The 16,057-nt window shown below is 36.7% G+C and overlaps 3 protein-coding genes across 8 annotated transcripts; all 3 read right to left on the minus strand.

Moving 5' to 3' along the window:
- LOC18608414 (ferredoxin-thioredoxin reductase, variable chain) lies at positions 472-1,371 on the minus strand. Its single transcript, XM_018115821.1, has one exon. The coding sequence runs from the start codon at positions 1,180-1,182 to the stop codon at positions 676-678; it is 507 nt and encodes a 168-aa protein (XP_017971310.1). The 5' UTR covers positions 1,183-1,371; the 3' UTR covers positions 472-675.
- Positions 2,379-10,173, minus strand: LOC18608415 (sphingoid long-chain bases kinase 1). Of its 2 annotated transcripts, none has more exons than XM_007043090.2 (9): positions 10,008-10,173; positions 9,183-9,870; positions 8,711-9,082; positions 7,407-7,500; positions 7,262-7,299; positions 5,672-5,818; positions 5,246-5,345; positions 3,231-4,168; positions 2,379-2,887 (listed from the first exon to the last, which is right to left on the minus strand). In XM_007043090.2, the coding sequence occupies exons 2-9, from the start codon at positions 9,648-9,650 to the stop codon at positions 2,738-2,740; spliced, it is 2,307 nt and encodes a 768-aa protein (XP_007043152.2). In that variant the 5' UTR covers positions 9,651-9,870; positions 10,008-10,173; the 3' UTR covers positions 2,379-2,737. The 2 variants fall into 2 exon arrangements, with proteins under 2 accessions (XP_007043152.2, XP_007043151.2); XM_007043089.2 differs by having other exon boundaries at positions 9,183-9,882.
- Positions 11,040-15,377, minus strand: LOC18608416 (light-mediated development protein DET1). Of its 5 annotated transcripts, none has more exons than XM_018115767.1 (12): positions 15,218-15,371; positions 15,018-15,105; positions 14,473-14,903; positions 13,955-14,183; positions 13,414-13,560; positions 13,140-13,208; positions 12,915-12,971; positions 12,608-12,694; positions 12,366-12,530; positions 12,076-12,171; positions 11,740-11,839; positions 11,040-11,461 (listed from the first exon to the last, which is right to left on the minus strand). In XM_018115767.1, exons 2-12 carry the CDS (start codon positions 15,087-15,089, stop codon positions 11,322-11,324), a joined length of 1,593 nt encoding a protein of 530 aa, XP_017971256.1. In that variant the 5' UTR covers positions 15,090-15,105; positions 15,218-15,371; the 3' UTR covers positions 11,040-11,321. The 5 variants fall into 5 exon arrangements, 4 of the variants coding, with proteins under 4 accessions (XP_017971256.1, XP_017971255.1, XP_017971254.1 ...); XM_018115766.1 differs by having other exon boundaries at positions 15,018-15,115; XM_018115765.1 differs by having other exon boundaries at positions 15,018-15,121.

Here is a 16,057-nt window from a genome sequence, read left to right on the forward strand (position 1 = left end):
TCGAAAACACTAAAAGACAGAGGAGCAACTTTTGCACAGAAATAGCAGTGGCTTTTTTACATTCACACTAAATGACACCCTCACCCTCCAAACCACGTTCCTGGGATTCATTTGTAGTCTAGTGTTTGAGAGTTCCAAAATAAAAGTAAACCTAATTACCATCCTTGAATGAACAAATTGCAACAGCACACAATGACTGAGAGCCAATATAAATTGAACAACAGAGGCCCACCTGAGCCCTTCAGAAGGGCTAAAAAGTCAGCTTTGGTATCATGACAGATTCCTGATAGAAACCCCATTTTGCCTGGAGTCGCACGAAGGAGAAAGCATATACGAGTAAAAGACTAAATTCTAACTATAGTTAATATACCAGTGGTAGCATCTCTATTCATCCACAACCCTTGGAAAGTGGAAAAAAAGTACAAAACATATACAAAAAATACGCAGCTAAGTAGTCAATAATCCTAAAAATGAGACCTGAAGATAACCCTCGGATATAAAAACTTCAATGCTACCAATTAATTAACAGATGAAAATTCCATTCCCAGGTAGAACTGAAGGTAAAGGTAAAATTACATACAACAGTGAGTAGTTATTGGTTTTACGTTGTAGCAAGAAAGCAAATAGATAAGAAAAAAAAAGTATTTGCCTGGCATACGGATAAGAATCACGATTCTAATCAAGGAATTCCAATTCGTCCTCTTTAACGTGGGCAAAGAACTTGACAGGTCCCCGGCCTTCAATTTCCTTAACAAACTCCACCTTGTAAGGAAGATTAGCTGAAATCCGTTTCCCTTTCCAGAGCGCGACGTATTGTTTAATCACTCCTTCCATACCGGTCAGATCCACCTCTGGCACGCGAGGCACGTGATACACTTTGAGCGGGACCTTCACCCTAACCTTCGCCCCTACTTTAGCCTCCTCTTCAGCTTCGGCCGATCCTGAAACCGACGTGTATTTCTCGTCCTTGTCCACGGAAGCGGTGGAGACAGCTTGGCAGGAAATGATTCTCCTTGCCTTTCTAGTCACATTAACGGCGGTCAAGGGAGAAGGAAACGGAGCTGATTTCAGCGTCACCATCGTCGTTTTGGTTTCTGGTGATGATTTTCCATTTGAACAAGTAATCAAACAAGAACCGTGCGTTGCCGAAGAGAAAGCCAAAGTGGCTGTACTTGCAGTCATCTCTATTTTGTTGGGTCTACACTTTCTTCCTTTCTTTCGCTTTGGGGTTTTCTAACTTCTATGAACGAATCCCCGCCAGATATGCGTGTCAGAAACGATTTCTTCTACTGGCTGAATCAAAGAATCGAAGCACAGCAAACTGTCAGGTGGAGGGAGCGTGGAGTCCTTCATTACCAGTCTCTACTTTTTATATCCTCTTGTTAAGATAAAAATGTGATGCACAGATATGGCGGACCTCCTTTTTCTTTTCAATTGTAGCCGTTGGATTCTATCAATTTTTTTTTTATGGAAAAAAAAACTGAATATTTACATTCTAAATTACTTAATAAAAAACTAAATAATCATAAATGTATAGCCGCTTGAATTAATATTTATCCTTTTACAATTCCATTTATTGATCATTAAAGCTTGAATTAATAACTTCGCTCTCTCGTATAAATCATGACTAATCCAACTACTAGTAATTATTGATATAAATTTGACCTCAAAAATGAATTAATTTCTCCAATCGTCAAACGGGTCTCATGGTGGATCGGAGTCTATGAACCCTGGCCACCACATTGTAGATATTCGTTCGAGCCAATCCAGAAAATTAAGGATTGAAAGGGAAATTACAAAGAAAGCAGACAAATGAGAGAGAGATAAATATCCTATGAACTAGATTAATTAATCTTTGCTTTTAAATTGTTCCTACCTTGTGTTTTTTTTTTTCTTCTTCACAACAGTGGCTGAGATGGATAATGATGTTTGTCCACAGCAATCGGTGGCGACAAGGGGTAGGGGATTAGGAACGAGAGGTGGACAAGGCAACCTGGGACACTCTCCTCCAATCTTTATGGATAACGAAACTCGAGCCAGCAATGACCAGGCAAAGGACTCAGGCTCGTGTTTTTCGTCTTCTACCACAGTAACCTAACCCCACCACATTTTTGTTCTGTAATATACCACCCAAGAATTCATCGCGCCAACGCACCATCTTTAAAGGAACTACAGTACAAATTTAGGCTCGGAAAAGAAGGAATGAATGCGATTTGCTGTGCCATCGCTTTCCTTCCTCTAATAGCACTTCGACATCGGACACTTGGGTGCTTTTCATTTAATGTGATATGAAACAAGGAAAGAAACAGGAAATATTGAAGGAGATAAGAGGACAAAACACTCTGTTGTGTAAATATCTAAGAAGAGTTCTGAAGATGATAATGTAAAGAAATTTATAAAGAAAAAAAAAAGGTGAGTTTTCAGTACATATAGCAGCTCACACAGAGAAACAATCAAGATAAAAGCGTATATACCATAGGGGAGTAAAGAAGCAAATAAACAAATAAACAAGCAACAGATACATAAACCCAACAAAAAATTTACAGGGACCTCATGTATGCAATGCACAAACGGCCAAATGGGAAGGGGGGGTTAACATGAAAAATATATCAGAAGATATATTTTGTTTTCTATAAGGATACTCTGCATATTCCACAGCCACGAGTTTAGAAGAGAGCATTCACGTCCCAAGATATCACAAAAAGAAGAAAATTCAAAAAAACAGATCTCTTGGTCATTATACATGACGGCCTGGGGAGCGACCGATTAGTCTGCACTGTTCTGGAAGCAAAGACGATACTACTTGTCCGTTGAGGGGAAAAAGCTCACCATCAATACCACAACCATTATGTGTGTGTTTCCCAGCCTTAATCTTAACTGATTTCACCTGCATTTCAGTGGAAGCTATAGTTAGATGGTCTTAAATCATGTGTCTATGTTTGAGTATAGGACTCAGTATTCACTGATCCAACAGTTGGACCCAATATGCATCCCAAATCAAATCAAAGTGCATGGGCCAAATACCATATGTAAGAAACAGTGCACAAACTGCAAAACACATGTTCAAACCAGCAACAATTATTTCATCACATGCATCTAGTCCAGCTGCACTGACAATTTTTTCAACTAAGAATCTTGCACTTGGATGGACTTTTATGGGCTCAATAATCAAGTAACTATATTTGACATATAAGATTCTTTACGGAATAAAGAAAAATTGATGCTCGTACCTTGACATATTCAACATATGGCAGTGAAAGGTGTTTACCCATCTGCAGCAGCAAGAAGAATCTCATCAGCCTCAGTCTCCCACTCCCGTGAACCAACAGCATATCCATGGTGTTGTCATCATGTTCAGCTCTTGGTGCCACCACCTGAGAACTCTGCACAGTTCTGCATGCATGGTTACACACAATGATGCCAAGAAATGGCCCCTTAGTCACAACCCATTTATCTTCGAATCTTGGGACAACTTCCTTCTTTATTCCTGATTCAACATCATCTGATGGCCCTGGTAGCTCGATTGGATTTTCTACATCCCAGTTAGCCTCAGTGTCCCACTTTGGTTCAGCATCCCATATTGGACCTGGATCAGACAATGTTGAAGATATATCCTCTCTATCATTTGTTGCAGCAGTACCCCAAGAACATCTAGAAGGATCATGTGCTGCCGTCGATCCACTCCACCCTTTATCTGTCCTTGACTTTGATCTGGTCCTTGGCCAGTTTGGAGTCGTTGAGATTGGTAACTGAGGATGAATAACTTCCGGCTCCGCTGTTACATTGCTTCTCCCAGATGATAGCCGTTTATTTTTGGGATCAAGGCCTCTCACATAGTCAGATGGTTCAGTGCTTGCATGAGTGCCACTACACGTGTCCATCTCACCTCCAGACATTCGGCTAGGAGTCATTATTGAATCAATACTGGACAAACTAGAGGCTCTGGGAATGCCATCTGTGTTTGACCTCCTCATAATGTCTGTGTACAGGTCTGACATGTCAACCACTTCCCGATCACTTGAGTTTTTACCTTCTTGCTCCTCTTTTACTACTGGCAGGTACTCCACTTCATAGTTGTACTTCGGCAAGCACAAAAATTTGAGGAACCCAGCAACAAAATATCGTAGAGGACCAAATCGTCTCTGATATTTCTCAGAAAGTTCTAAGACTGCAACATGAGAAAAAGATACAAACATACAATTATCATTCCCATGATAAAGGGGAATTATTTCATTCACACATCATTATATTCTCTGATGAAAGACTTTCTTTCATCAATCATTGTATATATAGAAAATCATGTAGGCCTTCTTTGAATCTAATTTGCCTTTATTGTATTCATGTTCATGGATCAGTCTATTAATTTAAACAAACTAAGAGATGAAAAAGCATACAAGACAATCATGCAAAATTTGCAAACTGGCACCCTAGTTTACCATCTTTTTACCCAGTCATTGAACTAGTATTTAATTACTAGCACCAATCAGGCTTAAAACCAACAATCAGACTTAAAACCAAGCATCACCCTGATGACAATAATTGTTAATTATAAAGATCTGAGCCAGCCTTTCAAAAAAATAAAAAAAAAGATATAAGCCAGACAGATATTAGAATCAAAATTCAGAGTATAAGGATATATCTTACGCAAGTATGTAAGAATGAAATTATTTAAGTATGGACCGTAGAGAATATTAAAGATGTACCAGGTGCCTCAACCATAAATAAGCAACTTAAAACCAAAAGATACAAACAAAAGCGGCAAATAATAAACAATGGCTAGTTTAGGAGCAATTCTGACATATGATGTCAATTATAGACACAAACTTATGATGACAGGAAAATAGCAAAAAATGGGGAACATAAGATGGCTTTTCTTGATGCAGGGAATCGCCAAACAAGTGAAAAAGGAAACCAGTCACCCTTCTAAACGCCAAAATTATTGACTAATTATATGCGTGCAACGGATGTGAGGAAGAATGGTCAAATCATTCTAAAAGGAGCATCATAATCAACAAGTGTCACTCACAGTCCGAATTGAGGCATCACAGCACGTATTTATTCAGTCACATGTCAAGATGGTAAAATATGCTAGATTGGAAACATCAAAGCATACATCAGACCACATTTCAAACAAAATGGGAAAGAAAAGGATAACTGTAAGGAAAGAACCGACATTGATAAAACTAGAAACAAACCAATTTCTACTGTATTAGCCAGGATAGATCATCTTGTCACTAATACATACCATCACTGACAAAACCATAATAAGAGACCGTCATCCCAAAGTGAATAACACCAGTCTGAATCCACTCAACAGCAAAAACATCTGTAGCAGTAAGACCTCCCTGGAACCAAAAAGAGATAACCTCAATTGTAGGCAACAAAATGCCCAGTAGGAAGCTAATTTATCTATGACAAATGGCGTGTTCTCAGAACTCCTTTTTCTTACAGTTTACAAAAAGAACATGTTTCCCCCAATAGAGACGTAATAGCATGGAGACATTTCTCCAAAACTTTTCAAAGCAACACGTTAGGGTCATTGTTGTTAACCGATTTCAGACCCATGGGGCAAAAAGGTTTAGAAGAAGGCTGGGCATCAATCTACAAAGGGAGTAACAGAATAACCAGCAAATAAAGCAAATCTCATGTTGAATTCACTTGGCAGCATTACCTTCACAATAGAAATCGCAGCAGAGACTGGATCTCTAACTCCAAGAACAGTCCAAACAAGTGAGTTGTCAGAACCTGCTGGTATAATTCCAATGGGTATAGAAATTCCTTCTTTCTGATTGTCTCTACTAAGCAGACCATTTAGAACCTACAAATTCACCAAGATGAAGCAACCAGCTTAATAACTAAGAAACACTAGAAGAATACCTAATAGAATGCAATCCCATCCAAAGAACAAGGAAGCATTATATTCTATTAAAATGCTTTCAACAGAGCAATTGAGTCACTATCCAGTACCAAAAAATCCTCACACCATCTAGGGAGAAGTCCCCTACAATGAAGATAGAAAATTTGATGTTTATGCGCTTATAACAATGAACTTATCATCAAGGCTGATAATAAACTTATCAGGTATCCTGTATGATAAGTAGGACTGGACTAAAAATATTGACAAAACTATAGTGAAAGGGAGAAAAAGAAAAAATTAAGGATGCAGTACAAACTGATAGAAGGTTTCCAGGTGATTTCTAGCAACTACTATAGAGAATGACTAAGGAAGATGTTTATTATTCAAAAAGATCTAAGAGACCTTCTTGAGCTTTAAATGATCATAAAGCTTTGATCAAGTTGAAAAACAGACTTCATAGAATGAATTAAAATTGTGTATGCTTTATGTTATAGAACATTGACTATTTTACTGCATGAAAAAAAAAAAGCAAAGGGAACACGAAAAATGACAAGGGTCAAAGCAATGAAAAGGATATACTAGACAACAACGAGACATAAAATTCAACATTGCCTAATCCTAATTACCATTAAAGAATCCTCTGTAGCCAATCCCTATTGTTGGGATTAGGGTTTCTAACTAACAATTTCAAAAGTTGTGTACTTAATTAAAACAATTTTCAAAAGTTGTGTGCTGTTAAGAGATAACACATTTTCAATTTTTGGCTCATGAAAGCACAAAATAGATGAAACTTTGTACCATGTTGAGGATCAGGCAAAACGTCATTGGATACGGATACAGCCTCAATTGAGAATGAGTCCTCTCTACATTTAGAGGACAAGTGTTTATATTAGCTAAGACCTTCATTAAGCATATCAATTTGAAAAATTATTCTAAAAGATGAATAACATAGAAAACATTGCAATATTCTTCCTTTACAAGGCCAAATTAGATAAAATTCCATGTTAATTTTGAACTCCAAAGTCTTTAATACCGTAAATACGTACGCTGGAGGGATATACTTGCATAATGAGTAAACAGTAATTGCAACATATTTATATAAAATATAGTTATAACTCATTCCCTAAAATTATTCCCAACCCGATCATAGACACAAGGGTATTAAAGGCCAGTCGCTCAAAAAATTGATCCAGGAATCACAAAATGACACAATAGAATACCAGTTGCCTTAAAAAATTTATGAGTAAATTTCCTAGTAAATGTAGCAGCTAAACAATACTAATGGCGTTGAAATGGCTAGAAAAATAAATGAAACTATGCCACATGCATCAAAAGATTCTCTAGGCAAAAAAATAATAAACAGGAAACAAGAATCAGAATTTAACTAAAGTTGAAATGGCCAACCTCATTGATAATCCCATCACCACCAACGCATATTATTCCTGAAAGGAAGTAAAATGATTTAAATTCATATTAATGGAGAAGATGATGACCATCATCTAAAACAAGCAAAGCTAGAATAAGTAATTAAATATTCAAGTAGTACTACCATCGGGGCATGTGCTGATATCAACAGTAGATGCTAATTTTTTAGCATGGCCAGCAGAAGTCGTTTTGACTACCTCCAATTTAAACCCTGCAAGCTGTCACAGTTTGCATATACATGTGAAACTCAATATAGCCCAAACCCTAAAACAGCTTCTTCTTGACAATAATAATAACACAAGAAAGGGAAAACAGGGATCTTACAACAAAGGAGAGAAGCAAGAAGTTATACAAAAGAGAAAATAAAGCACACAAAAAAACCAAAGACCATTAACCAAAAAACACAATGTAAAATTTGATCATTTAATAGTAAATAAATAAGTAAATTACACATTATTTAGAATATGCCTGTAATGCATTTCTATACTTAAATAATATCAATCCTTATTTACAAGGAAAATCCTAAAAATTAATGTGTGCCTAACATGTGCCTTAGAATAAGTTGATCCATAAGATACCTTCCAAAAGCTAAGCCTTTACAGACACAGTCATAATGCAATGCAAGACGATCCGATAATCAGCAGGGAACAACACAAATAGAACATACCCACTGAACTTATTCATTTTTTATCTGGACTTATTCAGGGCTATACATGCAGTTAAGCACTCTCAGTAAACACGGAAACCCTAAAAATTTTAAAATTCTATCTATGATACATAATACAATTATTAATTAAGGGCCAAAGACCGCTGAATTGAGAGCATCCTTTCTGCAAAAATGTTATAAGGCAGCTCAATATATCTAAGGATCTCTTCTTCTACTGCTAAATAGTTTTGCCATGATCTTTATCATTTTTCATTTTGAAGACAACATCATGATAACATATTCAACCTTCTAAAATTGTTGCAAAGAATCCTAAAGCAACTTCATTTCAAGAAACATACTTTACCCTAACCTAACCATACAGAAATATACTTTTACCCTAACCTAACCATACATACTCCAGTACAAGTGATTCACAAAAAGTCAAATCACGACATGTTCATGGCTTGAAGCAGTTATGTGGAAGTCCTCGTATTAACTCCTTAAAGAATAATTTGAAAACAATAAGGAGGACCTTAAACACTGCCAAATATAATATACAGAGAAAAATCAATGCAAGTTCACTGAAGAGAAAGAATACACTATGGATTTATTCATGTTATGAATGGATATGGGGGAAAGGAAGAGAACTCCAAAGTAACAATAGCAATAATGATCAAAGACAACCTATTCCAACGTATCAAATCCATAGATAGTGTCCAACGATAAAAAAAATTAGAACTAGAATATATATAAATTGGCAAGATAAAGGATACACAACATACCTTAAATATTGGTTCCACAATGCCATGGAAAACTTTACTAGAACGACCCCGACCTGACCTTGGGTTCAATATAACAAGCATCTTTGGTGGATTCTTGCACCTGAACACGAGCTCAGGAGGAGCATCCACCGGAAACAATTCAGAAGAAGCTTGCTTCTTTGAAGAAAGCAAGGGGTGAGGCAAACAATTGATGAAACACTGCTGATCTGCAAACCCACCAACCCATTGAACTGCCTCTTCTACACTAGAAGCCAAGAAACGAAAATCCTTTCGACTTCTCTTCGGTTTAATAAAACACGAAAGGCCACAAGAACCCTTTTTTAGAGGGTAAGAATGCACAGTAAAATGTCTAACACCCACATTGTAGGATACCTGTCAAGATAAAGAAACTGAATAGGCTGATTGCAAACTCAAAAACCCAAAATAAACACTCATTCATTGCAACGGCCCACTTCAAAGGTTAAAAGTTTACCGAGACGACATCATCGAGAGGCAACACATGAGAACCCCAAACCAAAGCTTTGCTAGTGAGTTTAGCATCGACAGCTTCTTGGTTGGCAATATCAGTAGATGAATTCTGCTCTACATCGGCGGAATTAGTATTAGGTGGGACATTCTTTCTCTTATCTAAAATGAGCTTCCCTGAGCAAACCACATAACCAAGTAAATCAGATTTTTCATCCCCTCCTCCGATATCGATTCGGTGCTCTTCCCTTGTGGATTTATCAGGTTGATCATCAAAGACAGGGGCTTCACCGCGTTTGGAGGAAGCCTTGAGCTTCTTAGTACGTTTCTCAGGGAACACAATTGGGGAAGAGTGGGTTGCTATTTGTGAGCACAAGCTCAGCCGCCTCAACGACTGCTGAGACTGCGGAGACGAGGACGACACTCTCACTGACGGACTATTACTACTCCTGGATAGACTCCCACTCTTCTGCATATCCGTTCACGCGCTTCTGCTCCGTAATTGTCAACACCAAATTTCACAACCACGGACAAGAAATAAGCAGATGGAGACATACAAAAAAAAATCTTTCTTTTATTTTTTTTTCTTCTTATAATCGCACGCCAGCTGTAGCAGAGGACTCGGAGATTATGATGACGATGGGAGCTCGAAATCCGATCAGGGGTCTCCCCACAGCGCGAATCACACGATTAATCTGTCAGATCAGCTTAGAATTTTCAAATTTTAGTTTCAAAATTGGCTTCAATAGAAATTTGTCAATAATTTGGAGAGTAAAAAGGGTTAAAAGTAATGGAAATCGGAATTGGAATGAATTGAGAAATTTATACTCACCGGAAAGCAAAAGGATGCGGCGGCTAAGGCGGCCGATCGTACGGCTGCCGGAATGAGTTAGGTTGAGAGATAAGCGGATTCGCTGATTGAAACCTAAGGTGAAGGCCCCTGGCTTTTCGGGCTCATTTCATTTGTTGTCAGGGGAAGAAATATGAGCCCACCTTTTTTTTTCTTTTTTATTTTATTTTATCCAACCACTATTGCTCCCCTTTTTTTTTATATTAACGTAATATAAAATATTACTACCAAAAATAATAATAATAATAATTCTACTGCTTTTGCCAGCGTCCCCAACGCAGGCATTGACTCTTTTTTCTGTTCATATTTTCAAATTTCATGACTGATATGCCAAAAAAAGAATAAAAATTACTATAATAAATTCTCAACAAAAGTAAATTAAATCCATCAAATTCCGAACTAAATGGCCTTTGACGTGTCTGTGGGCTATTGAGTATTTTGGTGCTTTTGGATTGTGGACAATAAAGGCATACAAAACTAACATAACTTTCCTTTTTTTTGCTTTTCATTTATGACAGGTTTTGTATTTTTGGTTCAGATTGCCTTAAATTGGAATTACTCGAAAGTTTTGATCCCTTTTTGAAATTTTAATTGCTTAAGAAACCCGATTAACGTGTTGGTTGTGAATTTCAGTTAGTAATTATTGGATGGAATGAGATTAGACATATGCTGATAAGCATCAGTCCCTCTAAGATTACTAGAAAGTAATCAAAGAGCATCTTACGGATAAATGTCAATGATTCTTTGAGTTAAATTCATACTCGAAAAAGGTTTGTTAAACAACCACCTCTTCCCCAAATACACTTTAAATCATAGAAACAAGAGAGAAGGTTTACTTTTTCTCTGCATAAACCAACCAACCGCTGAATCCAATTTTCACTATTTACCTTCACTATATATATATATGTGTGTGTGTGTGTGCCTGAATAAGTGTTGGTGCATAAAATTTACCAATTCCTAGAGGGAAGCGCTTCCCTTCCCTTCCCACCCTGGCCCAACAAAAGATAAAAAGACTAAAGAAGAGGATTCCAACTTTGAACTTTAACCACCTTTTAGAGAAAGGTTACAGCAATTAATCCTGACCTTCCCACGGTTCCTTTCACTGTAAGGTTGTGTTTACCAATAAATTTAGAGATGGGAAGATAAGGGAAAACATCCATTTTACAAATTGGGCTACAACATCTATGATTATGGATGAACTATCAAGTATCTAATAAATCAAATGTACATATTCCCTACAAAACTAGCTGAAGGCTTTTTCAGGAAAGGGAGAGTGGCCATCGACAAAAATTAATATTATCTTCGAAAGTGGATATTCACAACTGATGGTGGCAAGAATAAAGTCTGCTGGATCGATAGAGCAAGAGGCAAAAAAGGATGGAATAGGAAATACGATATCTTTTTGTTCCGACCATCTGCATTACCGAATTCAGGACCTAAAAGAAAAGGTTGAACCATTAATATTTAATACTATACATGTAATAGTTTTAATCATACAAGAGTGGGAAAAAAATGAGCAAAATGAGTACCATAGACAGACAGATTATCATTGTGTATGAAAAGTGAAATTTAATTAAGCCATATATGGCGGATTCGTAAGGCCTTGATATTGATATAATTATACACAAAAGTTGAAAAGACCCTTGCTTCTTTAAAGGTTAGAAGGAAAATCGAAATTGCCTAAACAGATACTTCAAGATAAAAAAACCATCACCTGGCTTTATCTTAAATTTGAGATTGTTTGGCTGCCTCCTAGAAATGAACCTGATGGGATGATCTGTTACCTGTCTGTGCCGGTCAGTTGCAGAAATTAGCTGCAACAACATGCAAGATAATGGTGAGGTCTTGATAAGCAGGATTCCAGAGAGCAGATGAACAATAAGAAAAGAAAAAGGCATATATAGAACAATGAAAATACATTATGGCCTTAACATATATAATACAAATCTGTAAATTGTAAGGAACATAAAGGCACCTACTCTTCATAATAATATAAGGTAAGGGGTAGAAAACATGGGAATAGGTGAAACTAGCAGCCTGTGAATCAAACCTTCTCGTCAAAGCGGAAGAGAGACTGATCAAAGTAGGGAGAAGGACTCAATGATTGACAATTGAACGGCAAAGGGGACAACATCTTCTTTACAAACTGCAGAAAAATCATCAGACAATCAGACATAACTCAGGCAGAAGACTTAAAAAACCAAGATCTACCGATATCCATCAAAATTTTAATCATGCCTTGTAAAACCCCAACAAGGAAAAATAATGAAGAGAATTCCAGAAAACATACAATAAAATAGTAAAAACAAACTAGTAACAACTGCTAATGAAGAGATTCACCTGTGAAAAGATGGTGGCTTTATTCTTCATGCACCTTAGTTGCTCAAGAGCATGAACATTATTTGAATGAGATGATATGAAATTCATATACAATGAATTTATTGATGCTTCATGGAAGTGGTCACAGAACTGCTCAAAGAGAAGGTAAAGCTCATCTGCTGCATTCTGGAAGAAGTAATGAATCATGTGATTGTCAGAGAGTTCAAAAAATAATACAACACAAAATAACAACAAACTAATACCTGATAGAATGCAACAATTTCAGTTGTCTCCATGTTATATACAGCAAAGAATGCAGGATGTTGATCAGTGTTTCGTGATATCTGAAACTTTCAAGTCAACAAATAATAAGTATTTCAACTAAATATTTATATATAAAGCACAACTAGTATTCCAGTCTTGAAAGAATATGAGGTTTTATGACAAAGAAATATGAATATAAAACTATTTCATGACACCACTGTGATCTATTTCCTCATATATCTCGGGCCTACTATCATATTATTGTTATTTTATTATAATGTACAGGCAAAAGCAAGAAAACCTCACCCCGCCATCAACACTACCAAACTTGATAAGCAGATGATGCCGGTCCAAGAATTGTACCTATCCAAGAGTTGTGCATAAATTTGTTACACATCTGTCACCTAGTGTAATAAGACTTGCATCATCTTATATTAAAGGACTAAACAGAATGTACAAGTGATCTCAATGACTCGTGGAAAACAGCAGCACAAGCGTATAGACTATAGAACATAGAAATTAAAATTCTACCTTCCAGATCATCAAGTCAACATAGTCCTGGAAATGGAAATAGAACTTCTTCTTCTGGCACTGGACCCTCTGATATAGCAAGGAAGCAATGCAATTAAATCTCTAAAGCTACAAGAGATCAAAAATGTTTCTGAAGCTCTTCAAAACTCTTATTGGAGCTGCTGATAATTTCAAGTGATGTGAAAACAGAAGTAACTTCAAAAAGATATAAATCAACATGAGCAATATGAAACACAAAGAATTATTTTGAGGCCCAAAAAGTCTAATATCTAACCGGGGTTTGATCTGTTTCTTCGCTCCATATTTCTCGGAATATGAATGAAAGTAAGCGTTGTTTGATACCACTCAAAAAAGAATTGTTTGAATTAGGCTGGTCATGATGTATACCATTATCTACAAGGTCTCCACGATTGCCTGAAAACTGATGCAGTTAACTTTTGTCAGAACTTGTGAAGTTCTATCATCAATGGTTAGATTGTTAGTACAGATGCCCACACTTGAACATGGTGAAAAATAATTAGCCTCTGCGGTTTAACAATTAATATGATAACCACTATGGTCAGAGATGCATGCTAATGATACAGCTTCTCAATCAAACACATTTTTGTTCAAACATTTACAAACAGGAAAGCGGCCTACATTGAAAAGTATTAAGGCCTAACAGTAAGTCAACTAATGGTAAACACAATAACTTCAATCTACTAGTAAGTAATAACTGTTGAAATGAATTCACTGATGCCTAAGCTAATCTATGTGATATTTGCATAGCACGATAGGAGTCCGATAAAAAAAATATAAAGGCAATAACATCTTGCCTGAGAACTGGAATTTACAAAAAGCTCATCGTCTTCACGACAATATGCACCTATAGCTCGTACATCAACAAGGTTCCCAGAGTCTCTGATTTGAAGAATGTGTATTGTTTGATAACGAAGCGAAACAACTGCCAGCAAATCGTCATACAAGAAGACACCCATGTTATGGGCCAAATTGACATAATCATTCTGAAATACCTTCTCATCCAGTATAACCCCATCTTCCAACCTAATTGTATTACAAAAGAATCAGAACAGAACCGCATAGCATTAGCAAAAAATTTCTATGGGTAAACTTCCCAACAGAATAATAATTTTTCAGCGGGAAAAATATTAACATCAGCCCATCAGCACGGTGTTAAAATGTTATTTATAGAAAGAATTCTACAATTAATGCAGCGTTCCTTCTAAATTTGGCAAGATTTGTGCATTAAACAGTTAACCAGTATCCATATGCACTTGTTAACGAAAACCTTTATAATTTCGGACAAAAATAAACCTGGTACGGTACACACTACCTCAAGAGGTGAAAGGTAATTTTTTCAATAGATGGGACGCCTGGAATAGCTCCACCCACGGCAGGTGCATCTTGAATTTGAGCAGTGGAAGTAGCAAATAGCCCAAATTGGTTACTCTCCACGTAGAGAAAGAAGTCTTTACATATAAACTCATTGCAGGAAGTAAGTGATCTAACGTATAACTGCGTGAAGAAACTCTCAAACCTCTTAGCCATGGGAGGGAGTTCATGGGTATTATCACAATCTTCTTCTTTGCATGAAAACGAAAGCCATGTTGGTCTATAAACAATCAGATCCTGATTGTTCTTACTGAAACTTATAAAGTACTGACCATCATCCGTGAATTTGCGAAATGAATGGTCCGGACATTTCACGTCATATATCGTAAAACTCGGAACTAAATTCTCGTAAAATCTTCTAGCACAATGAACCTGTAATTTATCCAAAAAAGGGGGTGGGTGGTTTGAGAGAAATTATCAAACAAGTGGAAGGCAAGACAAAAATAAAAACAAAAGAACAACAACAGAGAAAGAAGGAAAAGATACGCTGGTTCCAGGAGCAGGGGTGCGAATTTGGCGCTCGAAAATTCGGGAAGCGACATTGTTGGTTTTAAACATCACCTTCAAATCAACCCTGACAATTGCTGGAACTTGGAGTTGTTGAAAGAAAGTTGAATGGAAATGGAGAGTTTAATGTTTATTTCTTCTTTATCATTATCGATAATATAGAAATAAAAATAAAATACCTGGTGGCAAATGGGAGTTAGGAGTAGCAGGGCGTGGAAGCGTCGACGTAGCCAATGACAAGGCGGGGAGTGATGAGAGGCTGAGAGAGAGTTGAGTGGGGATTGTCAATTGTTTGGGACTGTGAAAATAGAGATGCAGATTTTTTCTTTTAAAGGTTATTACTTTTTTTAAAAGAAAAAAAAATTAAATTACCTCAACAACACTATATTTATGTATTTTCTTCACCCAACCTCTTGACTCAAAATCGTAAATTACCTTTCACAAATCTCATACAAATGCAATTAAGTTCCTTACCACTTACTCTAAATCCTTACGTTTAAAAACATATTACTTTTTTATTTCTTTTCTTTTTTTTTTTCTTTATTTCTCTCTCCTCTTACCTTTTTTATTAAGGATTGATCGTCAGCCACTGAATGTCGCCACCGGTTGTCTATCGATGGTCACCGATCACGATCATAGCATGGTATATTCGGTGATTGACAATCGGCGGTCAACGACGACATCCGATGCTTAACGATCGGTCTTTAAAGGAAAAGTGAGAAGAGAGAGAAAAGAAAACGAAAAAAAATAAAAATAAAAATTTAAAATATTTATTGTGCTTGTATAAGGTTTTAGTTTTAAAAAAAAATTTTGATAATAAGAAGGGGAAGGAGAATGGGCACGTGGACAAACTGTGGACCAACCCATTGACGTTACACCATCAACGTGTTCCGTTATCCCATGCTAGTTCGTTTGTATCCCTTTTGACTTTCAGCCCTTCACTTTTCTCCCCTTATCCCCATTTTAGCCTTTTCTTACTTCAGCACTTTCTCCCAACATTTCTTTCGTTTCTTTCATGG

The sequence above is a fragment of the Theobroma cacao genome, chromosome 2 (assembly GCF_000208745.1).
Source record: "Theobroma cacao cultivar B97-61/B2 chromosome 2, Criollo_cocoa_genome_V2, whole genome shotgun sequence".
In the NCBI taxonomy this organism is placed as follows: domain Eukaryota; kingdom Viridiplantae; phylum Streptophyta; class Magnoliopsida; order Malvales; family Malvaceae; genus Theobroma; species Theobroma cacao.

Coding starts and splice junctions, on each gene's coding strand:
- LOC18608415 (XM_007043090.2), bottom strand. CDS start 9,650: ATGCAGAAGAGTGGGAGTCTATCCAGGAGTAGTAATAGTCCGTCAGTG. Junction 9,083..9,182: donor CTCTCGATGATGTCGTCTCG/GTAAACTTTTAA, acceptor TTATCTTGACAG/GTATCCTACAATGTGGGTGT. Junction 2,888..3,230: donor CATATGTTGAATATGTCAAG/GTACGAGCATCA, acceptor ACTGAAATGCAG/GTGAAATCAGTTAAGATTAA.
- LOC18608416 (XM_018115767.1), bottom strand. CDS start 15,089: ATGTTTAAAACCAACAATGTCGCTTCCCGAATTTTCGAGCGCCAAATT. Junction 13,209..13,413: donor AAGAAACAGATCAAACCCCG/GTTAGATATTAG, acceptor TTGCTATATCAG/AGGGTCCAGTGCCAGAAGAA. Junction 12,531..12,607: donor AAATTGTTGCATTCTATCAG/GTATTAGTTTGT, acceptor TACTTCTTCCAG/AATGCAGCAGATGAGCTTTA.
- LOC18608414 (XM_018115821.1), bottom strand. CDS start 1,182: ATGACTGCAAGTACAGCCACTTTGGCTTTCTCTTCGGCAACGCACGGT.